Source organism: Drosophila innubila (assembly GCF_004354385.1).
Source record: "Drosophila innubila isolate TH190305 chromosome 2L unlocalized genomic scaffold, UK_Dinn_1.0 4_B_2L, whole genome shotgun sequence".
Lineage (NCBI taxonomy): Eukaryota > Metazoa > Arthropoda > Insecta > Diptera > Drosophilidae > Drosophila > Drosophila innubila.
In genome coordinates this window covers 11,407,380-11,434,621 of record NW_022995372.1, presented here as the reverse complement: position 1 = coordinate 11,434,621, position 27,242 = coordinate 11,407,380, and the positions used below count along the sequence as shown (strand labels likewise).

Sequence of the window (27,242 nt, the reverse complement as noted above, 5' to 3'; positions counted from 1 at the left end):
TCGACTGATTATTTTAAGCGCACGCTATCTGGCCGTTGATTTTTCTTTTCTTTTCTGTTTTTCTTATTTTTTATTTTTCTTCTTTTTTTTTGCCCACTCTTTGCGCATTTAATTAAGCAAATAGCAGCAGCTGAGCTCAGTATTTTTATCGTTTTCTCTTTATATTGTTGTTTTTTTATTATAACTATGTAAAGCACTCGCTGCCCTTTTGATGCTTATTCTTTGCGGTCTCGCACTTGTTGCCCATTTTGTGGCATACTTTTGTGGCCATTTCGGCTATCTCTTTGGCAAATTAAGCTGGGAATGGGGTAAGTTGTCGAACATTGAAGCAAAAAATGTTTTAATATTAAAGATTACAGATATTTTTTACTATTATCCGTCTTTTTAATATATAACGCACATGGATTGCAGAAAAATGAGAAAAACAGTTGCATGAAATGCTTTAATATTTCGCAAAACTACATTAATAGTATTATCAATCTGTTGTCGATATATTTATCGGCTTGGCTTACATACTAAATAGAAAGGTGGTATACATTTGTATTAATTTCACTGTCTTTGTTATCAATAAATATTATTGACAAGCAATCAGTTTAACCCTCTTAAAATTCGCTCAGTTTACTTGACATTTTTGCTGGATTATTAATCGAGATGCCTTGACAAATTCCACATGTCTACTCCATGCTCACCGTGCCTTGTAGCCTAGTTGAAGCCACCCTAAAAGTGGCCTACATGTAATTCCCTCGATTGAAGTTATTCAGAGAGAACGTTGCACATTGAATTCTTTCTTTTGGGCTGCTACCTTCGGCAACTTGTCTGTCTTGACTGTCGACTGCACTCACTATCAATTTGCAACTAAATTGCAAAGCTGTCATTCGTGCAACCAGCAATAACAGCAATGGCAACAAATAAACAGACTCACATTGCCAGCAACAATTTAATACGAAATATTCAACTACGCGACGTGACAACTGGGAATTGAGAGGAGAATCCTTGTTGAGGACTCCACAAAACGATTTCAATGCGCAGGCATTTCAACCTAACCAAATAGTATGCCCCGTTGCACAGTCAACCAACCGCAGGCGGTGCCCCAGTTGAAACCTTTCGAACAAGAGACGGACAGATGGACAGACAACGAGGAGGCAGGCTGACAGCAGCCGCAACCTAATTGAATTTAAATAAAATTTTAATAAAGCAATTAACTCTTGTCCTCTTGTCTTTTCCATTAAAAAGTTTGCATTAATTTGCAACAATTAATAATGCATTAGGGGCAGACAGAGACGCATAGAGACTGAATGAGCGTGACAGAGATGGAGAGTCAGAGTGAGTGTGAGAGGAGCCAAAATGTCAAGATTGCAACCGAGACTGCAACAAGGTCGCCATGCACGGCCAAAGACAACTTAATTAACCTCGACCTTCTCCCGACGACCAGGCCAATACAAGTTGACGTCAGCTTATGTTGGCCAGGCCAGGTCTCCGTTTTGCCAAACAAGCCACGTTCAATGCCGTGTGTGTCCAGGCCCGGCCAGTTGACCATCGCCGTTGCCACATTAAGACATCAATAATAAAATAGTTAATAATGCGTGTGCGTGCAATGTAAATATGAGCATAAAAACAAAATGAGCATGCGCTAATTGCCAATTCACCAAAGCGATCAAGTCCAAGTCCAATTGCCAGTGTCAATATGTTGCTGCAAGTGCGAGCGAGATGGCATCGTTAATTGTCAATTCATTTTTGCGCATGCGCAACCAGACGTTCGATCTGTTGTTCTCCCGTTCACGCTCTCTCGCTCTCTTTATGTCTCTCTCGCTGCTCGTGGCCAGCTGAGCGACACCGGCAGCCAAAAACCCGTTTGGCAGCCTCTCTTTAAATGTTGCACAAGTTGACAACTCTGCGACGACGTCGACGTCGACGCCAGCAGCTGCTGCAATTTCAAGAACCGGGTCAAGGTTATTGCTGCTGCAGCGCTGCTGTCGCCGATCACAGCCAGCGGCAAAGTCAACGTCAACGACAACGCCGCTGTCGACGTCGACGTCGACATCGACGTTAGCATCGCTTTCGCCTTGTTCGCTTTACATTGAAAGTCAAGTTCGTGCACATGTTTGATTGGCATTGGACAGACAGACACTGGCGATTTGGGGGGCTCTGGGGTGGACACTGTACAGTGGATGGAACGTTGTTTTGCTTGATGTCAAACATGTTGGATGTAAATGCAAGCATACAACATGTTTGCAGTCAAATGCACTTGACATTTGATAAAGCTTCATTGATCAGCAGTTTCCGTTTCAGTTTATTTGTCATACATATAGATCGCTTATACAGTAAGTCAAGTAATTGTTTTGACAAATTTCAAAAACTTTTTTTGGTATTAGAAAAAGTTAAAAAAAAAAAATAATAATATAATGAGATTCATTGGGCATAATTATTATTTTAATAAAAAATTAAAAAATTACTTGGCTAACTTCAATATATTAGAACTCCATAAACGTATTGCATTATTTATAATACAGATTTATCAAATGAGCTAGTATGTAATCTAATTAAACCATCAATATATATTTATTTATCATAAATGTAAGTAGTCCCTGGTAGCAGAGCTCTCTAATGCGTTTAATTATAAAATTGAAATAAATATTTATAGTTCACCGCTTAATTCCACTTGCAAATCCTGCCTCCGTCTGCATTTCTTGCCACATCTCAATCAAAAGCCGCACGAGATCCACAATTATAGAGGTATTCAACACTTTGGCAAAAGTCCTGAACCAACAGCAGCTGATGCCTTCATTCAAAATATGAAGGAGCCGCACACTTTAAATTTTCGCCAAGTGCACTTAACTCCACAGGACTCCACAAGCTTTACTTACTCTACATTTTCTCTCTCTCTCTTTATATTTGCAACATTTTCCATTTTAAATATATATGTATTTGTTGTTGTTTGCGCCAGGTACGCACATCAATTTTCATTTACTTATGAAAATTAATAGCATTTTCGTAGAGACGAAGGAAACGAGATAAAAAAGAGGTAGCGATAAGTGAGTTTGTGGCAAGGCTCTCAACCATTAATCAAGCGTCGAGCGTTTGCCACAAAATGAAATTAAATGTCTGTCTTGACTGCAACTGATGGCCGACAAGCGGCGCCACTTGCACTATGCACTTGACTCGAGAACACTATTAAATTAAATGTGCATATATAAAAAATTAAAAATATATAATATTAGTAATTTATTTTCAAGCGGCAGCCATTTTAAATTTATTATTTAAAATGTCTTTGATTTATTTTAAAACGTAGCAAATTTGAGTGACTATAAAAGTCGTTTAACAATATTTGCTTGAATAATATAATTAAAATTACATTTATAATTCAGATTAACGATGCTAGCTTTATCAACGAAGCAACAAAGCAGCTGTCATTCAAAGCTCTTTTCAAAGTCAGAAGAACACACCATGTGGTCATGTGCACAGCATACTCATTCTGTGAGTATGTATGTGTAAATGTAAACGATGTATGTGTGTACTATTCGCACACACTCACAACACACATGTGTTGATTTAGATGCACAAACTTAGATTTGTTGCCACGACGACCCTGAAATTGCAATGACTGAAAGAGGCAGCGATAAATGAATAACTGAGAAAGAGAGGGAGAGTGAGAAAGAGAAAGAGACAGGGTAATAGAGGGAACAGAGAGAGACAGAGAGAGAGAGAGAGAGAGAGAGAGAGAGCTTGTTAGTGATAGTGAAAAAGACAAACAGTATTGAGCTTGACAGCCTCGTTGTGCACTTATCGATACTTGCCTCAGTATTTGCCTTCTGCCTCTTGCCCCTGCCTCCTGCCTCTTGCCTCAACCTTCACCTCTGCCTGTCTTCTGTGGGCTTTGATTTTAATGCCAATACTAAGGCCTGCAGCATATTAACAGCCAAGTGCAACCACATTTTCGCAACAATGCCAAACAGCGACTCAAATGACTCAGTTTCAATTGTAGAACTGCCTCTCTGATAAGGCAACATTTTGCAAGAATAAATTATGACTCAAGTCGACCACAAAACTGCTACGTGCTACCTCTCTCACTCTCTCTATCGCTGTTCCCCTCTCTTTATCTCGCTCGTTCAGTTGCAATCAATTGTCAACACGCAATAGAAACCAAAACGTTTGCATCGATGATCTTGAACCAATTGCAATTTGCTAAACGCTGCCAAGGCCACAGCAGCCAGCCGATTGATGCAAAAGATACATTAAATGTATACATAATAAACAAACAAAAATATAGCAGATACAGCAGGGGTTCACAAGCTAGAATCACTGGATTATTCTGTGTAATATTAGGTTTTCAAAAAATGTACTTTAATTCTTATAAAAATTATCAATAAATTATATTTAAATTCAAAAACATTTTATTGATCAATTAATTTATAAGATAAAAATTGAATTAAAAAAATATTTATTTTACTCCAGTTCAATTTAAAATCCAATTTAGCGGTTGTAATCAAACAAGTATCGAAGTAAATAAATAGATTCATAGAAATAACATTTTTTGAAAAATGTAATAAGAATTTGAATGGAAAATAAATTAAGATACCAAACCATGATCAAAATGACATTCCGCTTGAAAATCGGTACAGTTTTGCCAAAGTAATGACACTTGGAAGTTTCTCAACTCTTTGACATAGCAACTTTACAACAACCGTACAGGTACAAACTTTTCGGTTTTCGGTTCTTGAAAGAGAATGAATTTCACTTACGGTTAGTTTCGGTTAACGGTTCCGATACCGATTGCTGTGTTATTCCCTGATTGTAATGCAATAAAAATTTTAAATCATAATTTCTGGTTAATTTAAATTCGTGTAAGTTCTAATTTAAGAGCCACTGCTGTTTATGATGTGTATGTTATGTATGGTTATAGTTAGTCGTGTGATTTTTAACAGCCGTGCCATGGCAGTGAGTGGCTGTTGCATGCATAATGCGTATGCGTAATGCGTATACGTAATGCACTTGAACTTGCAGCTGCAGTTGGGGCAATGCTGCGTATGCGCAATTTACGCTTGACTTTGCCTTATTTGCACATTGCGCATACGCAACGTTGTTGTTGACCTTAAAAATTAAAAACAACAACGTCGCGACGCTGCTCACAACACCAACGGTGACCGCCTAATTAGACACTCTGAAGCTTCGGACAACTGGCGAGTTGTCAAGTGCATTCAGCTCCTCAGTTGACTGTTTGATTATCAATTAGTTAACTGACTCTGTTGCCAACATGGCGTGTGATGAGCGACCTTAACAGACAGTCCCCCTTTCATTCCACCCCGCTCTGCTATCCACCCTGCTTTGCTGTTGCTGTTGCGACAACATGAAGCCAATGTCAAACAGACACTCATACAAAGTCAGTCGACATTTGCATCTGTCGCGCATTCAAACTAAAATGTTCTCATTCTCAATCTATCTCACTCTCAATTATGCTCTCTTTCTCGCTCTCGCTCTCTTTGTGCATTTAATGTTTATCGTTGCGAGGCGCCAACTTGCGTGTTGTGCGATCATTAATATATATATACATATATGCATGCTCGTAATATATATTAGCAATTACAATTACTCTTTATAGTTTTTTAATAAACTCTGCTTAACCAAATGATGTTGCACAATGTTGAAATATATACATATATACATATGTACAAAATTATTTAAGCCCATTTCTTCAATGGGTTGTGCTATTTATATTTATTAATTATAAAATTAATATAATAAATTATCCTCAATGATCTCAACAGATTTTTTGGTATTTTTAAATAAGAAAGAAAATATAAGAATTCTACAAATATTTGGAGAATTTATAATAAACGCATTCCAAAAAAATCAATCGCTTTAACAGAGTGTATTAATAGAAGCCTTTAAGAATTAATTTAACTAAAATGCTACCAAAAAGTCTTTATTTTAAAGTCAGCAACTGTTATCTGTGCCAGATTTCATCACAATACATATGTTTTCAGCTTAAAGCAGTTGTTGCTGTTGTTGTTGTTACAATTCGTGCCACGCCCACAGAACATTCCGTTGGCCCAATTTCACAGCTGAGCCACCGCGTGTAAACCCTTTCGACATCATCAAAAGGCAAATGAAATAGGAAGAAAACCAAGAAACGTTGACTGTCACATTGCTTTGACTACGTGACAGAGCAAACCACTCAAAGGACCTCAAAGGACACACGTGCCACGGAGCAAAAATATGTGTCAGAAATATGCAACGAAGCAACCCAAGCTTTTATTATTTATGCATTTAAGTCTCACTGATTTCGTGAACAGGTGTCTTGGCCGACTGCACTGCAAAGCTATAAATTGCGAGACGCCAAAGGCGTTGACCAAAAATGGTTGCAAATTGGTTTTTTGCATAGCTCAAAAAAAAACCAAAAGAAAAAGAAGAGAAAACAAATTGTAATTTACGACGTTGAGTCGGCAATCGACGCGTGGCATCATGGAGCTCGTAAATAACAATAAAAACAACACTCGACTGGCAAAATATTTAATAAACAAAACTTGCGCTAATCATTAAATTATGATTAATGTGCCGACAACTTTGGCAGCTAGCCGAAGGCCCCTGTATTTCCCCCATACTCCCGTTGCCCATGCGGCAGCAACACCAAAAACGTGCAACACCCAGGCGAACGTGCCCCGACAATCGTCGACAGTTGTCGTCACCACAAAGACAGTGTGAAGAGTCCTTGGTACAAACTCTTACACACACATATATCTTTGTGTTCAGTTTAAGATATGCCTTGGCATGACCAAAGAACATGATGATTGATATATGAGCATTGCGATAAAATAAATGGCAAAAAGAATTGAAAATTTATTGAATTGAAAGTTGTAGAAAGCAAGTACGGCATGGCAAATGATAAAAAATTATTTTTCTGAATTTGCCAGCGAATGTCACTATTTTAATTTATAAAATAATTATTTATTTTCAATATTAAAGCACTCGTATTCACACAATCAACATTCTCATGTCCTCATAGAACTTTCCACATAAAAGCAACGGAAAGAGGAGAAAATATGAATAAATCGAAAATTGAACAACAAACTTAATTCCGTTCTAAGAATATCTACTTAAGAATTATAAGTACTTAATATAGGTAATTCTTGGACAAAATATTAATTTATACTATCATTAATTATTTTGTTTTTACTAAAAAATTCAATTGTTTACGCTGTCATATTAAATTAGAAATATGTGGCCCATTCCAGCTAGATTTCAGCTTTAACGATTAATAAGTTAATGCTTGGCGCTTAATTTGAGGTTGAAAGCACTTGAGTTGCCACTTGAAAGCGTTTCTTAGCTCTTGCATAATTAAATTGGCCGCAACCGTATTTGAGTTGGTTTTTTATAACATTTTTTATGGCAGGTTTGCTCGGCAAAGTCAATGTCGAGCAAGCTCTAGTCAAAGTTAGCTTATTAAATATTAAAGCAGGCAAAGGCAATTCAGAGACTGAAGACCGCTAAATCCTGCTCAAAAACGTCGACACACATCCTGTCGTGTGTGTATTTTCGATATGTACGATATGTGGTGGCACCACCGATGCTACCACTGCTGATGTGGCTGCCACCTGCAGCTGAATTCAATCTCTTTGCTGATGCTTCGTTTTATTCCATTTGCGACGCGGACAAAGCCAACGTAAAGTTGGTAAATAAGTTAGCAGAAAGGGAGAAGAGAGATGAGGACGAGAAAGAGAAAATAAAATAGAAAGAGAAGTTCAGAGAATATAAAAAGCAACTACTAAAAGTATTATTATTGTTGGTTGCACCTGCAGGTGGTTTATTTTACTTTGTCACGGATATGTTTTCTTAAGACTTTCTATGTCAGCAGCGCAGCACGACATAAGTTGCTTTCAAAGTATGCATGTCGTGTGTGTATGTGTGTGTGTGTGTGGGTGTGTGTGAACATGCCGGAAGTTAAATAGGAAATTTTATATGCTTTTATAACTGGGAACGTGCTTACAAGGAAACCGCCAACCACTCTTCACCACCGCAACCAAATCTCAAAACTTCTAGTTGAAGTTACTGTGTGTGTGTGTAAATGGATGTATCTGTGTGTTGCTTACCTGGCAACAACTTGTTCATTCGCTTGATGAAGTGCCGTTCATGGCTTTTGTGGTTTTCACTGTGACTTTCAAGTGCATTTTTTATACCCAATGAACAGAACCTTGTAAATTAATCAATGCTGTCTGCGAGCTGTCAAGGAACTTTCCCATCTATACCCACAACTGAGAATCTTGACTTTTAATTATGCTACGAAAAATTTATTTATAAAAGAATAAATAATATAAAACAGTAAAAAATTTAAATATCACCTCAATTAACAAGCAAAGAAAGCAAAGAAATTTTACAAATTAAGATTTAGAATTATTATTATTATTTAAAATTTATGGTTTACTTCACACTTTTACACTTTATCAAATAAAAAAAAAAAAAAAAATTCGAATAAATTTTATTAGTATTGGAATTATTCCTTCATATTTACGATTTTGTAAGGCTATCTTCAATAATTTTATATTTTCAATCAGTTGTTGAGAAAAATATATAAATCTGCGTTAACTATGCAAATGATTTTTTAATTTAATAAAAAGAGGCAGAAAAGTAAATTTATTTTATTAGATACGCCTATTTTAATGATATGTTTGATTAACAGTTGCCAAAATATAAATTTCCGTTTTTAACTGTTCACAATATATTTAATTCAATTCAGAATATATTCACTTTATTTTCACAAGAATATGTCTCTTTACTTAAGACTAAAAAAATGTATATGTTTTTGTTTTTGTATTTCTTTATGATTTTTTCTACGATTTAAAAGTGTGCCGTTCACGAGCAGCATATACGAGTCTGAGCTGTAAGGCACATCTAATGTGATAATGCTGAATGATCCATTGGGCAATTAGAAGTTTAATCTAGTTCGACACTTGAAAATCCAATAAGAATCTATATTCCTAGCTAAAGCAATAACACAACCTGGACAAGTGCTGCAGGCAATTTTAGTGTGAATTTGTGCAGCTTAATTACGCTGCATCCTGTGGCCAAAGAACACTTATGCACACACATACAAATACAGACACATGTTTAGACATGCTGAGGGAATTGCCCAGGACCTGTTTGCTTTGAATAGAGGAGCTCAGCTTCATGTACTTGCCTCACATGTTGCACCCGGGGAACTTTACTGTGGCCAAATCGAGCGGCTTCATTTACCACACAGGCTGTGGGGTTAGGGAAGAGGAGAGGAGGGGAGGCAGAAAGAAATGAAGAGAAAAGAGAAGGATTGCAACAGCAGCTCGACAGTTGCCCAAGTGAAGCAACAAGCAAACAAACAAGTTGAGCTTTGGCTGTGGTTGGCACAGCACACACACACACACACACACACACACACACACACTCAAAGTTCCACACACTCACCCACACTCTGAAAGAGTGGCAAAAGTATAGCATAGTTTTCAGCGCCGTCAACTGTGGCCAAGTGTTTGATTAGAAAACTTTCATGTCGGGGTTACACGTCAGAAGTTCCCGCAAAGATTTGGCTAAAAACTTAGCTCTTGTCCATGGTCAATATTTGCCCAGGATACAGGATACACTCACTACGTGTTCCGACGCAGTTTACGTGCGTAGCTTAAATCATTCTAATTGCTTTTAAATTCAAGCCAAATACAACAAGAATCAATCGCACAGAACATTTTTTTAAGGCTACCTCTTTTTATTTTTGTTTTTTTTTATTTTACTCTGCGCAAAATAGCTGAGCAGACACCACATAAATGCCCTTGCACATCCTTACACTTGAGATTAAAATTTTCTATAAAAAAATAAATAAAACTCACACACTCTTCAGCTTAGCTTTCTTTTGTCAGTCGCAAAATGTCAAGTGTATATGTGTGTGTGTGAAGGATCTCCGGTTGTGCATTGACCAGCTTCCTGTCCTTGTCCTGTACCATGTCCTTGCCCGCACGTTTAGCTCTTCGAGCCCATAGACTAAAAACGTATAAAAATGCATGACCACAACACATTTTTCCAGCGGCCATTCAACAAACCCTTCCATCAATTCTCTGTTCCTCACACACACACACAGACACACATACACGGACGGACAAACGCTTATTTCACGACTTTGCCTCTAAAGTGTTAAAATGTTGATTGTCCTTTTTTGCCTCCGATGTGTGTGTGTGCTTGTGGGTGTGTGTGTGCTAAGTGTTTATGCTTTGCGACGCCTCAGACTCGGATATACGGGTATCTCTAACAACCTGTCCCTGTCCTTTCCCACTACTCCTTCTCTCTCCTTTTGACCCTGTAAGTTAGTCTCGTGCGTGTTGCAAATAAATTTTTAAGTAGCATTTGTGTTGATTGCGTTGAAAGAGGACACGAATTCAACTTTATGCTTGCCACACTTTTCAGGCATTCGGCATTGCGGTTTTTTATTTTTTTTCCTTATTTTTATTTTGGTATAATGGGGATAGCCCTTAGCTTCGCCTAGAAGCGTGTTAAGGGTGCTTGAGTTCAGCATTTATCAAGTGGATCTCTTTTTGCTGCTTGGTTAGCAAATTAAGTACAGTAAATGCCTGAAAAATGTCAAATTAAAATGTGCTTTCAATTGCAAATTATTGACAGATTTATTTCATGGAATTCGTTATGATGTTGCTCAAATCACTCAACTAAATAATTTAAAAAGTGAAAATTAAACAGATGGTATTTCAATTGGCAATAAAGTCAAGTAATGGATATTCATAACAATCAACTAACAATGCTGAAATATTAAGTTACTCCACGGTTAAACAGTTAACAGCGCTATTTAACAGTTGGTAACAGCAGTTACAACATACACTTAACAGCTTCTGCTCATTTTTAAGAGAGCATGCCGTTTAACATAACATGTGTCCCCTGCAATTTACCAACAGCTTCTGCTGCTGTCAAAGAGGACAACTAACAGCGGCGTCAAAGCAAACAGCGAAATCACCATGGCGGCCACTTCTTTTCGGCTGCTGCTCTCAGTTGTTGTTGGACCACAAGAGTGTTTCGTTGTGCGGCGGCAGAAAGCAATTGGCAATAGTGCGAATGAAAAGGAAAGAGCATAAGAGAACGTGTCGGAAACAAGCAAGAACAGGCAAGCGCTAGGAATTACTATAGTTCTTGTTGTTGTTGTTGTTGCTTGAAACAAAGCACGTAAGTCTTGTGCATGTTAAAAGCGGTGACAGTCACCACGGGTGAGCTTGCGTATGTATGCGTGCGAGTGAGTGAACTGCCGAAGGCACTTTTAGTGTGTGTGAGTGTGTGTGTGTGTGTATGTGCAGACAATGCAAAAGCAGCGCATTAGCAGCACTGTCAGCGTCGCTACTAGTGTTATTCTTACTGTTGTTGTTGTTGTTGCTCTGACTGTTAATTTGCATGCGGGCGCAGATTTTGTTGTTGACTGTGTTGACTGCATCTTGTGGCCGACTGCAAGAACAATTGCTGATGCTGCCACCGGACATTTGTGGTGGTACTTGTTGTTGTTGTTAGTGGTATTGTTAGCGGTGGCTTGTTGGCTTTAATTATGAGCTGCCCGTTAGCCGAAATGCGTTTTTAACAGCTTGCGCCGCAGCCAAAATATCACAAGAGAAAACTTTAAGCATATGCTGACAATTCCTTTTACCCATGTGTGTGTTAATTAAGTGTGTGTGTGTGTTTGTCTGGATGTGTGTAAGTGCGTTTTTTTTCTGTTGTTAGCTTCACGTTGTCAACATGGCGTATGAATAATGGCAACGACGACATTGGCGCTTCTTTATGTACATAGTAGCAAGAGCATAAGCAGAAGACGTAGAGGAGGTGATATTCATGATGGGGACAGCACAGCAGGTGAATGCTGTGGCAGATGTTGTCATATCCTGGCCATATATGCCAGCATATGCTAAAATGGCCAACAGCATAAAAGTTTGAAGCCAACAAAGTTCTTGTTAAAAAACATTAATTTTTTAATTGTATTTTTCACAACATATATAGTATATATAAAGTGGACAAACTTCAACTAATAGTGAACTTTTCCATGACCAGAACGGTATTGTCCATTAAAACTTAATCAGAAACGGAAGTTCAGCGCACAACTTCCGCCCAACTTTTTCGGACACGCAAATAAGCACCAACAACAAGAAGAACAAATAGGAGAAGGACGACGACAACCAAAGTAAAGCTCTTAAGCAAGAACGTGATGACGATACTATTAGGAGCGTACAAGTTTCAGGCAAATGCCAAAGTGTCCAAAGTGCGGCGTAAAAATTTCAATTTCTAAACATGTTTCTAAATGAAACCGAGACTCAATCAACGAGGAGAAAAGGCACATTTAAAAAAACAAAATCAAAGCAGGCAAAACATTCATAAAATTGTAAAAACAAATAAAAAGAGATATTATTTAGTGTCTTTGGTGTTAGACGACAACAGGGAGTGAAAAAGTCAGTGGAAACTTAGTTTTTATTTAGCAGCCTAAAACAACAACTCACTTGCTACCTACAACAACAGTTGGGTGTGTGAGTGTATGTATTTCTGACTATCTGAATGTCTACGTGAAAAATCTTTATTCCATTTAAAAATGGCGGAATAAACTTTGACTTTTGTTGCGATTTATTTGAAAGCAATAGAAGTGCACACTTCCGTAACTTCCTCCTCTGCAATTTGAGCACAAAGTTTTTCCTAGTGTGCAGTAAAGAAAAGAATAAAATTGAAGAAAGCTACTTTACTTTGAAAGTTTCGACTGCTTGACAATTTGGCTGTGGAAAACTGACATAAGCATAAAATCAGTTTATTAATCAAATAGTGTTATCAACTGCATGGGAAAATCAGACAAAATTCAAATTTATCTTCAGATTTAATTTTAAAGAACAAAATGTGCTTTTATTTATCCGTAAACTACTTTTTTAATTTTCTATATTATAATTTGCTTTGAAATTTGAAAATAATTTATGTTAGCTGTTCATTTTGTTTTCGACAAAAGTTATACCCCAATAACAACGACATTTTCATAAGTTATTCTCTCTAAATTTGTGAAAACAAAAATAACAGTCTCCTAAAAGTAGACTACGAAAATTCAGCTGCAATTGTTAAGAAATTGTGAATATAAAATATTTTTTTATGATTAAAACAACGTCCGGAATTCAGTTCTGTAAACCGTAGGCAAAAAGCTGAATTAATTCCTGAATATCCTTTTAAAAACATAAGTTGCTAGTCGCCACAATTTGCAGCACATCACTTTTCGGTATTCCAAACGCTATTTAAATGTGAAAAGAACTTTTTAAATTATTTGCAGAAAGTGCAACAAGCAAAGTAATGATAAAAAAAACATTTCTCGCAATGAAAAGGCAAACTTCAAATTGCCATTGCCCCATGCAGAATATGCCACTCATCCGTGGCAAACATGAACAACAAGTGCAGCGATCAAGAAGGGAGGAAAGAGAGAGAGAAACGAGTGAAAGGTAGAGGCCTTCTCGTATTTACTTTGGAATTTTTCACCGCGTTACAGTTGCATTTACGGTTACATTTTACAGTTGCCATTGCAGTTAATTTGTAGCTACACATTTTTAATTTCATGCTCGCAGGCAGGAAGCGACTCCTTTCTCCCCCGCCTCATCCTTCCGCTCACTTTTAGCCAAAGTGACCAACAACAAATTCTCCCAAAAGGAAATGAAACAGGATGCAATGCCGCAGTCTGTCTGTGTGCGTTGTATGTGTGTGTGTGTGTGTGTGGTACTTTTTCTTGTTAAAAGATTTTGTTAATTTGGCAACAAAAATTTTTTTAAACAATATATTTAATTTGCATAAATTTGGAAATTTAATAAGAAAATTTCATTTAAGATTTTTGGAATGCAAAAGTCAGAGTGAGCTTATCCTTCCAGTCACGCCCATCAATCAAAAGGGAGTTTTCTGTCCAGGCCTCATTATCAGGAGGCAGGCAACAGTCAACACCAAAAACACATAAAGGGAAAAGAAAAAAGGATGAACGGCAGACAAGAAAAAATTAAGTAACACGAAACGAAACAGGACATACAGGAGGACGTGCTTAGCTTACGGCAAGATTAATTAAGTCCGTGCAACGGGACAACAACGGCGAAGAAACAGACAAACAAAAAATGGCAACTTGAGGCCGTGTGGCAGGCGGATGTTGTTGCCACGCGGCGGCGTCTTGTCTCGTGTCGCCAAGTGCGTGTTAATGTTTTCAGTCTCACACTTTTTTCTTAGCATACTTTTAAGCGTCGCGTGAAAAATTAATATTTCAAAGCGCCACAAAAACTGTGGCGGCTGCTGCGTGTGTGTGAGTGTGAGTGTGTGGCAAGTATTTGCTCGTGCAACAACAAGAAAAACAAACGTAAACAAAAGCAAATAAGCAGGAAGCGTCAACGGCGTCGCCTACTCGTAATAAGCATATTTTAAATGGGTCTAAGGCTCGGCATCAACAATGCGAAAGGATATGGTGCCCACCCTCTCCCCGCCACCTTTCTTTGTTTCTCTCATAGAAGTGCTAAGCAGTGACTGTGAGCACCATAATATGTACTTGGCAAAAACTGTTCTTTGTGAAGCGTCGCTTAAAATAATGTACAAAATTCAATGAGCAAAATAATAAACAGAGCAATGAGCTAGTTGGGTGTCAAGGAAACTAATGGGACATTTGTTATAAATTTTAATTACAAGATATGTCTTAAAAACCAAACACGAAGCAGTTCTCAAAGAAGAAGAGCACTTCCTAATAAAATAAAAAATAAAGTAATAAATTTAATTTAGCATTAATAAAATAAAAATTATAAAAAAATCAAATAAATTTTAAAAAATTTGTTGTTATTTTGCCTTATTAAATTCTAACTAATATTCTCTAATTCCCCAATAATTATTACTATTATTATTCTTATAACCTCAAAAAAATGTACTATTAAATGCAATTTAAAATGGAAAATTAATGAACTGAATCACAGTAGAATTTATGGATAAATCAATGAAACATGAAATGTTCTTTGAAAATGGTAATATTTATTATTTGAATTACTGTTAAACGATTTGATTTTAGCAAGGCGTATTGTAAAATAAACAAAAAAGATAACTAATGAACCAATGATTATATATAGAAATTGCAATATATGTAAAATATGCAAATGAAGGAAGTTCATCTCCATTTTTGACTGTGCTTTTGATTTTTGAGCTAATTTAAGTGATTTTGCTAGCATCCCTAAAGCGTGTGCGTTAATGAGCTCATCCTGTCGTTGTTGCTTGACAATGTCAAGAGAACAATATTGTTGTCTTGTATAATGTTTCCCCATAAATGAGTCAGAGTTTATGTGTGTTATATGTATGTGTGTATTTTCATATGAGAAGTTACTCTTCCTGCTTCCTGTTTGTGCTTTAAGCCAGCAACATAATTGCGGCTTTTTCGATTAATTTAATTTTTGCGTTCGTTGTGAGTACGAAAATCGCTTAAAAGGCAGCATTTTGTGGAATAGAAAAACATTAAAAAGAAGAACACACTTAAAGGATTAGACGCACTTCACATGCGAGCGGACTGTTCACAGTTTCGGCTGCTTTTCATCTTACTTTACTGACAGGGACTTTCCCCCTATTTCCAAAGTTGTTCACTCGAACAAAATGGCCAACATTGACCTTGGAAAATTTTTGGGCATAACATGCTTACTTCCTTTATGCTCGGCTTTTCCTTTCCGGTTATACATATTTATGTATAAGCATTGGCATTTGGGGTTTTCCGGCGGCGCCCAAGAAACTCCAATTAGCCCTAAAATGGATTTGTGTAACACATTTGGGACAGCAACAACAACAACAACGACAAGAGAGGCAACCACACAGACAACTACAACACATACACCCTGGAGATTTGTGGCCTGAACTTTGACTCTACTTACCACTCTCAAATTTACATTGCTCTGCACAATTTATTTTTCCGCTGGCATCCAGTTTCCCGTTTTTGCCAAAATCATTGTCAACTATGTCGCGAGGCTGCGGACAGGCGACATTAAAAACGACACAAACATTTCATTTTAATATCCTTTTTCGGTCTTTTGCATGAATCCGACACATAACAAAAGTAAAAGCAAACAACAGCAACATTGATTCCCCCCAATCTCTTCCCTCTCTCTCTGATCACTCGGAACATTAAGCGTTAAAATATTTATGAGCTTGCCACATACATTCTCTCCTATTCGGTGTAAAACACACGCGTATCACTAATGAATCTGCATTGTGCTAAAATCTGCATTTAAAGCAGCTTTAAGTATTAATGCGATATTTTTATGCGCTTTCACAGAGAGAAATACACACACACAAATACAAGTACGTCACATTATCTGCGTGCAAAAAAAACATTTGAAAAGATTTTTATGGAAATTGCAGCAAAGTGCAATAAAAACCGAGGAATTTATTAAGAACTCTGCACATTTCATAACGTAATTCTTAAATACTTTTTATGAAAATACGTAATGAAAAGTGTGAAAACCAGATTTTATTTAGTTCATTATCATTATCATATTTAAAAAAAATATAACGGAAACTTAAACTTTACGTATATATTTAACATAAATGGAAGGGTTTCTCCTAAAGATTTTTTAAGTATTTTATTGATACTCTCATGCAAAAGATTTTGTTTTTTTTTTAATCTTCAGAAAAATATCTAAAATTGCACAAGGAATTTTTTGTTAAGATAAATCAGTGTTGTCCAAAAGTAGGATAAAGTAGGCAATAAAATATTTTCGTATCACATGAATGTATTTTTTAGCCTACATTGGACATCGCTGATCTAAATGCAGTTTGACCATTATTTTAATTTAACAAGGATTTCTTTAAGAAAAATCAGTTTATAAGCAACTCCAACACTTTTTAAACTCATCTCTTACTTTATTCTTTGTTTCTTACAGGTAAACATTAGTTAAGAACTAATCCAAGCAATCCCCAGGCGGATTGAGAGCACACACACACACACACACACATACACACAGGAGTGTGGCAACATGGACTTGCCCTCGATGGTGCAACGTTCTGGAGATACGTTGATAGTGCGCAGCGTTGTCAGCGGCAATCAACTCTACATGGAGCAGGGACACAATGTCAACAGCAACAGCGGTAACAACAAAAACAACAACAACAACAGCAGCATGCACAGCAACAACACATCGCCGGCGCTGAGCAATGTTGCATCCACATCGCCAACAGTGACAACAAGCGCATTGGAACAGCAATTGGAGCGTTTTCGCTTGCAACAGTTGTTGCAACAGCAGCAACAACAGGCGGTAGTGGCAGCTGCTGCTGTGGTAAACAGCGTGCAACAACAACAGCAACAACAGCAACAGCCACATGTGGTGCTCTCACTTGATGCCAAGGAGGAGGGCTTGCCACAGTGCAAGATCAAGCGTAATTATAGTTGCAACCACTGTGCTTACTTCACACAGAATCCACGCTACCATTTGACGCATCTACGAGATGTGCACGGCGAGAAGATTGTGATCAACAAGTGCAAGCTGTGTCTTTATGCCTCCCGCCACTTTCAGAAGCTGGTGCGCCACATGAAGATGGTGCACGGTTGCACCGACGGCATTCCCAGCGGTCACGGGCAGGCGCGTGGCAAGCGTGGCATGAGTCGTGAGGCACGGAAGCGGCGACTGGAGGAGAGTGTTGGTGTCATCGGTGGACAATCGTTGGCGCATTCTGTGCCAGATATGCCAACGTTGGAGCAGGTCAAACGTGAGTTGCAGTTGCAGGAGCAGAAGCTGCAACGCGACATCGAAGCCTACAAGCAGCGGCAACGCGAAGAGTTGCAACAACGGGAGCAACAACGGGAGCAACAGCTCGAACTCGTCTCCAACTACGAAAGACAATTCCAAGCGACGTTGCGGGATCTCGACGCACGGGAGTCCTACGAACGCCAATCGTCGCCAGCGGAGCCACCGACACCGTCGCCAAGTGGTTCGGCCACGCCACCACCGGCCCTATCATCGGGTGGAGAGGAGCCACAGAACCGTCTGCTCAAGTGCAGCGCCTGCGAGTTCACCACCCTCTATCGCACCCAATTGCGTTCCCACGAGCTCGCCGAGCACGGCAAGACCAAGTTCTTCCGCTGCGACAAGTGCAGCTATGTGACCCACATCAAGGCCAGATTCAGCAAGCATGTCAAGTATCATTCAATGCCCATGATCAAGTGCGTCACTTGCGATTTTCGCACACCCTACAAATGGAATCTGGACAGGCATATGAAGAATCATGGAGGAGCTGGCGCTTTCAAGTGTGCCGCTTGTGATTTCACCGCTGACATTAAGCAATCGCTGACCGTCCACGAGATGAATCATCATGTGCCACCAGTGGGTAATGCCGGCTCCATTTGGCCAAGAAGACAGAACAAAGTTGGAGCTAGCGAGATGTGCGATGATTTTCTCAGTGATTCAGCTGAACTGGAGGATCAATATAACAACAACAATTTGGACGATGATCTGGAGGATGGCGATGGTGGTGCATTGAGCGGTGAGGAGCATTATGGCAAACGGAGCAAATACGAGGAGGATGAAGAGCCAACAGATCTTTCGCAGAAGGGCGGTTGCTCCTCAGACACATCCAGTGTGGGCACCGCCACACCGCGGGCCAAGCGACCAATGCCCAATCTTATTCCCATCAGCAAAAGTCCCAAGGAGTAAGTATTGATCATTAAAGACAACTCATTTTCAATTAATTGATAAATATTAAAGTACTGGAGTATTGGCTTAAGACAACTTCCGATATTACTATATACTTTCCTATCAATAAAAGTAAAATAAAGAGACATTTTAAGTACTTTTCTATCAACTGATGTACCCATTTCCAATGGGTACTCCTTTTTATGTGTCTTAAGGAGCAAGTAGAATTTCGTATAGAAATGAAATCACTCCATTAAGGGAAACTATCTGTAGGTGTAAACCCATTGTTTTGTAGGTAACTTATTATTCAAAGTCTTACCTTCTTCATCTCTTGTCATTCAAAGCGTGCTGAACCTGTCCAAGGACACAAATGCCTCTCGCAGCTCGCTGACAGAGATAGCCTCCATGTTCTTCAATGAGAAACAAATCTCCGAGATGCTGGACAAGTCGGATGTGCCACAATTGTCACCTGCGACGACGATCACCTCGCAGGCATCGTCGCGCAGTCTGTTGGCCAAGAAGGGAGGCTCCTTCTTCGACAAGCTAAAGACGGGAGCACAGCATGATAATCTGATCTGTCAGTGTGGACATGTGGCCAAGTATCTATCCGAATCGATAATACACGGCAAGAGTTGTCAGTCCTCAGCTGTTGTGATTGAGGATGACGATGCAGCGTTGCATGAGGATGATGCGGATGATCGTTTGGAGATCGACGAAGACGATGAGGATCGTCAATCGCATTCGGCATTGAACTTGAGTGTTTCTGGATCGACACGCTGTCAACACTGTCGACATCGCTGCAAATCCTCCACCGATCTGTTGCATCATCTGGCCCAATGTGCGGAGGCCATAAGATGTGCCAACGAGATGTATGACTCGAATTCCGGAGAAAGCGGTGAGCGTCGATCCGATGCGCATTCGTTGCAACAACAGGCGGCGGTGCAACAGCAACGTGTCTGCATTTGGAACAAGGCGGCTAAGGAAATTGCAGCCGCTGTGGTGCATCAGGATAAAACAAATCTGTTGACCAAATCACCAGGCAGTCAGGCTGTCAGCAATGAGGAGAATAGCTACTATGGCGTGGAGACAGCACCCGGCTACGGTGAGGTAAGTAAAAAATAGAAACCGAAACAGCCCATTCCAACTGCAATCCATCCATCCCATCCTCTCCCATATACCTCATTTCAACACTCAACACACAGAATGAAACCTACGCACGACAAATGCGTCAAAATGAAATTTGACTCTCTCATGCACTCCAGGTAACCAAAAAGATGACGCCCGAGGAGGAGGCAGCCAATTCTTCGCTGAAGAAGGTCTACAAGTGTCCACATTGCAGTTTCTGGGCCTCAACAGCATCCCGCTTTCATGTCCACATCGTGGGACATTTAAATAAGAAGCCTTTTGAGTGCTCTCTCTGCTCATATCGTTCCAATTGGCGTTGGGATATTACCAAGCATATCCGGCTAAAGACCATCCGAGATCCCTCGCACAAGACGGCCAAGGTCCTGATGAACGATGAGACCGGCAGGCGTAATTATACCAAGTACAACAAGTACATCACCCTGATGAAAGTCACTGAAGAGGATGGCGATCCCAAGCTCATGAAATCGGGTGAAATGACACCCAATCAGGTGGCATCGTTGGCCTTCCTGAAGGACTACCAGAAGGTCGGTGTTGGCGCTGGCCATGACATCACCCTAGAGCCCATATCACCCAACAAATCCACCAGCTTGGACGAAACACAACTGGCGGATAATCTGATTAGATTGCCATTACTGGCAACCATGATGAATGCAGCAATGGCCAAGCAACAGCATCAGCAACATCAGCAGCTGGAGCAACAGCAACAGGAACAGCATCATTCAACGATGATTACACCATCAGTGACCATATCTCCTGTGAAAAGGACACATCAAGCGCCGCCTGGCAAACCCAGCGATGATCTCATCACTGAAGTGCATCAGGAGGGCAGCGAGAAGAAGACCTTCTACAGATGCCGCAAGTGCAATTTCAGGTAAGCTTACTACCCTCATTCTACTATTAAAATACTACTACTATGAAAAAGCCTTTGATTTCAATTATTTAGAATGTAAAAAAAAAAGAATTAAATATTTTCAAGCTGATGTACAAATGAATCCCAAGATTCTATTTTAATATTCAATTTACACATTAAAATATTTTTTTTTTATTATTTTAAAGCTTTGATAAACAATTAAAATGTGCTAAAAATCGAGAATTATTAATGGTGACATATTCGTATCCAAAGTATTCTGCTGAATCCTGAATTGTATTACAAATTTTAAAATTTCGGCATCATTTAATAACAAGCTGAACTCTTCAGAATATAATCATGTCGATAATAAATTACTGTTGGAAGTTTAACAGTTACTCACCGTCATGCCATCATAAATGTGTTTTTAAGCTCTTAGGAATAAATTAAGCAACCTAATCAAAAAAAAAAAAAAAAAAAAAAAAAAGTTTGACAGAGGCAAAATAAATATGTAAAAATAAATGAAATAAAAAACGGCTTTATATTGGTTGGTCATTTATTTTTAAAACTCTTTCATTCTGTATGCATTCACAGACATCACAATCGGGATGCAGTGCTGGCCCATGTGAAGATCCACTATCAGGAGTCGTGCTTCCCGAAGGGTTCATCGTCTGGCAGCAGCACATCACCATTGCAGGTGTCGGTTAGTTCGAATCAACAGCTCTATATGAACAAAGTATTTGCCGCGATGTGCCTATCGCAACCATCTCCGACGTCGGGAACTAACAACAACAACAGCAATTGTGGCAATGGCCAGCAGCAACATTCCCTTATACCAGCTGGCCTGTTGCAGCGTGCCATTCAAGAGGCACAACACTCACCCACACCCAATGCTAGTGCTTTGAGTGGTCTCGCCTTGGCGTTGGCAGGTGGCAAGTGTCCATCAACGGTAACAGTTGGTGGAGGAAGCTCGACAGCAACGCCTAAAGCAAATGCCGCCTCCATATTAGAGCACGGTGAGCAGAAAGCGAGTCAAAATGAGGCAAGTGCCGACAGTCTGACGTCGCCCACAATCACCACAGCAGCAAGCACGGCAAGATCATTACAAGATCTGCTAACATCACCACGAACACGGCATGGTCAACATTATGGTGATGGAACAACAACAACAACAGCAACAACAACAACTAATTCTAATGCTAATACAAATGTGGTTATGGGTACCGGATACAGGCACGATGCTACTGGCAATAATAGGAAGAATCTATCATCAAGTGGCGGCTACGTAGCATCATCAAATAAACCACCTACCAACAACAACACCACAACCACCACCACCACCAATACATCGCCTATGCCAGTAACTACCACTCCTACTCCTATTTCTACTTTTCCAACTGGTGCTAAGTCTTTGGTTCATACTCTGGGTACCACAACTGTTAACAGTAACAATTACAGTCTCTGTAACAGTAATAACAGTAACAGTAACAGTAACAGTAACAGTAACAATAACAGTAACAGCACATCCAACAACCTCACCGACACTCATTCCCATAATCAAATCATCGCCGGTGATGGTATCTATTTGGCAACGGGTTTACATTCTACTAATCTCAAAACAACGCCAGCCTCGTCTTTCTCATCATCTTCGTCGTCGTCGGCATCGACAATGGCTTCGGCTTCGGCATCGACATCGACATCGACATCGGCTTCGGCATCGTCATCATCCGCATCGCTGGCATCTGCCGCATCCTCGCCGCACTCGTCGCCGCCATCGTCATCGTCGTATTTGCCACAAACGATGACCGGCGTCCAGCAAACGACACGTTTCCATACCCATAGTCCAGGTAGTCCCAGTCTATTAACGATGAACGATACAGATCGACGTGATCCGTCGCCATATCGTTGTGGCCACTGCCATCAGGTGTCAAATTGGAAGCATGTGATCCAGGTATTTGTTATTAATTGCATTTTTCAGTTTGTGTTTTGTCCCAAAAACCCTCAAAAAACAAACAAAAGCGCCAAAATACTAGAGAGTTCCGTCCGCCTTTTCGAAAAAGAGATCAAAGATTGAGCTCGTTATGATCCTAAGCATCGGAAATTGTTTAGGAGAACATGTGGTGTTCAACATGCTGTTTTTTTTAAGTAGAAGAACTTTCAGCTTTAAATGACAGAACTAAACGCAAGGCTCGGTATGACCCTAAAAATTCTTTTGTAAATTCCTTTCGAAAGAGTCCGTAAAATTATTTCTTACATTTACAAAACGGCTTTTTTTTTATAATATAATAGCTTGTGAAATTCCCTACATTCTGGAAAGAATTTTTTCTTCTTTAGATACTGTCCAGGTACTTATTTCGAGGGATTATTTGCTGAAATTATCTCCTACATTTCCTAGGAAGCTTTTAATACATTAGTAACAGTCCATGAAAATATTTGCTTAATTTCCGATAGAGATTTTTCTTCGCAGTCCGCTAAATTATTTTATTAATAGAACACTTCGGCCTTCATCTAAAATCCTTTTAGTTAAAGGTTTCGCTACTGAAAGTCCTTTGTCTTATCACATCTTACCATCTATTGTCTGTAGTCCCCTAAGTAACGCTGGTAAATATGCAAACAACAATTTTATTTTGTACGAAAAACGAAACCTAACGCTAAATGTTACATGTGGTGGTGTCTGGTCTTGCTTTTATATCGATAACGGTTACGATTACGATTACGATTACGATTACGATTATTTTTAATTTTGTTTATTTTTAAGAAATTCATTTTTGGTGAAAGTTTTGCTTGCTCTCGAAAACTAATTGTAAAAAATATGAAATGCATTTACCGATTCGATGCTAACATTTCCCCCCATATAAAGGTGGAACTATAAAAGATCATAATGGTGCGGGTGTTTCAATTGGGTTTTATCCTTATGCCATAAAAATTACACACACATACTATACACGTACACACATTCACATTTATACATGCATACATTGAGATTTGTTGCCTTAAAGGAGACAGCATGCTAATTTTTACCACCTTTTCTCTCTCTCTCTTTCTCTTTCGTTCTACAGCGGCATTGTCGCTTAAAGCATTCCGGGGATATTCGGATCGAGACCCTTGAGCGAAGTTGCAACAACAACAACAGCGCTGCCACGCCCATTTACCGTCCACAGGGCGCTGCCGCCAGCAATGAGTCCCAAGCCCAACACCTAAGCAACAACAACAACAGCATCTATAACAACAACAACAACAACAACAATAAATTGAGCAACAACAATAATAATAGCAATTTGTTGAGCAGCAAACAATTGGAGCAACTGTTGCATTCACCGCTCTCCGCCAGCGCCGCCGCTGTGGTGAATGCGGCAAGTACGCCGCAGGATCTGCAAGCGGCCGCTGCCTATTGGGCCGCTGCCTGTAAAGCCGTTAACGCTGTGGCAAGTGGCAGTGCCGAGGAGTTGTTGCAACTGCAACAGAATGATCAAATCGAGATCACACGTTTACCGGCTGCTGCTGCAGCAACAACAACTTCATCCAACACGGCACAGGATTTGCCCAACAGCAACAACAGCAACAACAACAATACGAAGAGCAAGCAACAAAAGTGTCCCGTTTGTCCATATATATCGGAGAGTAAATCCCAGATGAATTACCATGTCTCGTTGCACAAACCCACACAATACGAGTGTCCACTCTGCACCTTTGTCTGTGCCAAGAAGCAACATTTGAGCAGCCACATGAGAAGTGTCCACCAACAACAACAATTGAGTTCGGCAGGAGCTGGAACTGGAGCAGGAACTGGAGCAAGTGGCCCCAACTCGCAACTGGGCTTGGATTTCAGTGTGGCCCTTCAGCTGGCGGCAGCCAAGCAAATCCAACAATTGCCGCCGTCGGCTCCTCTGGCCATCGATTTGAGTCAACTGCAGCTGGAGGAGAGCTCCTCGGCGCAGTTGCAGGCACAGCAGCAGCTGCCACCTGAATATCAATACAAATTGATCAGTTACTGTCCACGTTGTCCGGCACGTTTCGCCCAGAAGCATAATGATGAGCGGAATGCCAAGCTGGAACTGGAGCAACATCTGGCGGAACATGCGCCCAGCGAGCTGGAGTCGGATGAGGTGCACATTTGTGCCTACTGCGAGTATCGTGCTGGTGCAGAAACTCTGCTCCAACTGCATCGAGCGGTGCACATGTCGCACTACCAGGAGAAGTGCCAACAATTGTATCGAAACTGCAAGGAGGATATCATGTATCCGGCGCCTAAATTGCTACAAATTGCCGGACCCGAAACCATTTGGGTTGTGGACAATGAATTGGGCGCTCAACTGCTGCGACAGACGACCGTCAACTCCTCCACGAATCTTGGTGGCAACTATGATGGCCAGAACTCTTTACTTAAAAAACAACTGGAGTCGGGTAATGGCGGTGGTGGGGCAATTGTGCGGGAACAGACGCCTCCGAAGGCGCAGGAAGCCGAAGAGGATGAGGAACGTCAGAGTAGTACCACACCATCGACAAGTGCTTCAGTGGCAACCAGTGATTTGGCTGCCGATGGCAGCAGCGATGATGCTGGTTCCGTGGATATGCCACAGTCGGCGCCAGCGCCACAACGTTGCCAGCATTGTCCCTACGAGACGGAGCAACATGAGCAACTGCAGCAGCATTTACAGAAGCATGCTTGCCTTAATCCGCCAGCCGAGCAGGCACAGCAGTGTGCCCACTGTGACTATTATGCTGTGGAGGAGGCGGAGCTGGAGGAGCACACGGCGGTGCATTTTAATGCGAGTGAGAAACTTAAATCCGTCGAGTTCTTTACATGCTACGATAAGCTGGAAATAAGTGTGGAACAGGAACCGGAAGTGGAGCAACTCAATGAGGACAGCAAACAGCCGGAGCATAACAATAACCAGGACAATGTCATTAATGCCAATGTACAGCAGTCGGAGAACGAGGAGGAGATTGAGCCGGAGTTGGAGCCGGAGCCGGAGCCTGAACCTGTCAAGAAACCCAGCACAAAGCTCATACTCTACAAAACGGATGGCGAGTTGAGTGTGAAGCCATCGCTCCTCGAGGAGCGCAGCGAGAATATCAGCGATCGTTTGCGACGTCGCAGTTTGCGTGGAAATGCAGCTGGCACGCCCACGGTGCCGACAGCGCCCACATCGCCAATGGAGGAGACGGACAAAATGATACTGGTCAATCCCAAGTCGGGCAAAGTCATTTACAGAAAGTAAGCAGCGACTTTCGATTGTAACTATTTTGTATGTAGCATAGAAATAGAAATCTACAATTAGCTATAATTAATTAATTATATATTATTATAATTATTATTATTATTAATTTTATTTTTTGATATTGTTAATTTGTTTTGTTGTTGCTTTTCAATTGGGTTATCTTGTTTAAGCACTAATTAATATTATTATTTAATTGTTACTAACACACACAGACAGTTGGAACATGTTCCTGCACTTTCAAGCTTAACTTTCAAATATCCTTAAGTTTGTTCTTAAGCAGATGATATCCTTGAAGAGAAGGAAAATGAATAGAAAAAGAGCTTACTAAACGGTGGATAACTGCAGGGATATCAGATGTTATTTCTTGTTATCCTTAAAAACTAATATCTTTTTTAGGAACGGTGCAAAAGTATCTTTTACTTTAATTTATATTTCTAGCATGTAAGCAGAAATGAATCAAAAATTTATATATATTAAAAAAAAAACTATAGTTAATCTGACCACAAACAAAAAACGTTTCATAGAAATCGAAATAAAAGAAGATATAAACAAAACAAATTCAAAATTTAGTCTTGCAACAAACAATTTGTTTTTGAATGGGAACTGTGATTATTATAAAAAAAAAATATAATTTTAATCAAAAAAAGATAAAGGCAAGAATATAATAATATAAACATATATGAAGCTAATAAATTGCAAAATCAAAACAAAACTGTATAATAATTTGCAATATTTGCAATAATATTTGATTTTTTTTACAACAACAGCAGCACATTGTTAATTAAGTAATTAAGTAACTAAATTGTAGTTAATCATTAAATTAAACATTAAATGGCTTTTGTTTTTAACTTCATTGTTATTATGTTTCTTATTATTGTAGCACAGTGTACACTACACTAAAACGTTATCATAAACTATAAGCTAACGAACCGAACACATGTGGAATAGCGGGGCCATATTTAAATAGTTTAAACAAATGAAACAAACAAAAACAAATACAGTTTCAGCAAAAAAAAATGAAAATAAAAATGTATACAGAAACTTAATTGAATTATTATATTCAACCGCAACCGCCTTTGATATACATATACATATACAAATACATATGCATATGCATGTATCTACATATATCTATCTATATACATACATATATAAAAGAATATATTTAAATAGTCTATAACAATAGTGTAAATAACTTAGTTTTGTTTACTACGCACATATGTACATGCATAAATACATCCTACATATGTATACGTATATATGTATGCATGTATGTACATATATATATACACACACACAAATACATACACATTTACGGCATAAATTTAAACAAAGAAAATGTACAAAGCAAACAAAAAATTGTTAATAAAAAAGGAATCAAATAAT

The 27,242-nt window shown here is 39.4% G+C and overlaps 1 protein-coding gene across 5 annotated transcripts in view; it reads left to right on the top strand.

The window, feature by feature from the left end:
- The window catches only part of LOC117780159 (protein hunchback), a 43,499-nt gene extending 17,349 nt beyond the window's left edge, over positions 1 to 26,150 (top strand). Inside the window, exons 3-8 of one of the 5 annotated variants that reach the window (XM_034616585.1) lie at positions 16,896 to 18,658; positions 18,986 to 19,748; positions 19,904 to 20,658; positions 21,229 to 22,041; positions 22,138 to 22,585; positions 23,694 to 26,150. In XM_034616585.1, the coding sequence (XP_034472476.1) occupies positions 16,989 to 18,658; positions 18,986 to 19,748; positions 19,904 to 20,658; positions 21,229 to 22,041; positions 22,138 to 22,585; positions 23,694 to 25,856 (6,612 nt within the window). In that variant the 5' untranslated portion in view covers positions 16,896 to 16,988 and the 3' untranslated portion in view covers positions 25,857 to 26,150. The remainder of the gene's footprint in view (positions 1 to 16,895; positions 18,659 to 18,985; positions 19,749 to 19,903; positions 20,659 to 21,228; positions 22,042 to 22,137; positions 22,586 to 23,693) is intronic. The other 4 variants (XM_034616582.1, XM_034616581.1, XM_034616583.1 and 1 more) reach the window with 4 other exon arrangements.
- Positions 26,151 to 27,242: the final 1,092 nt, after the last annotated feature.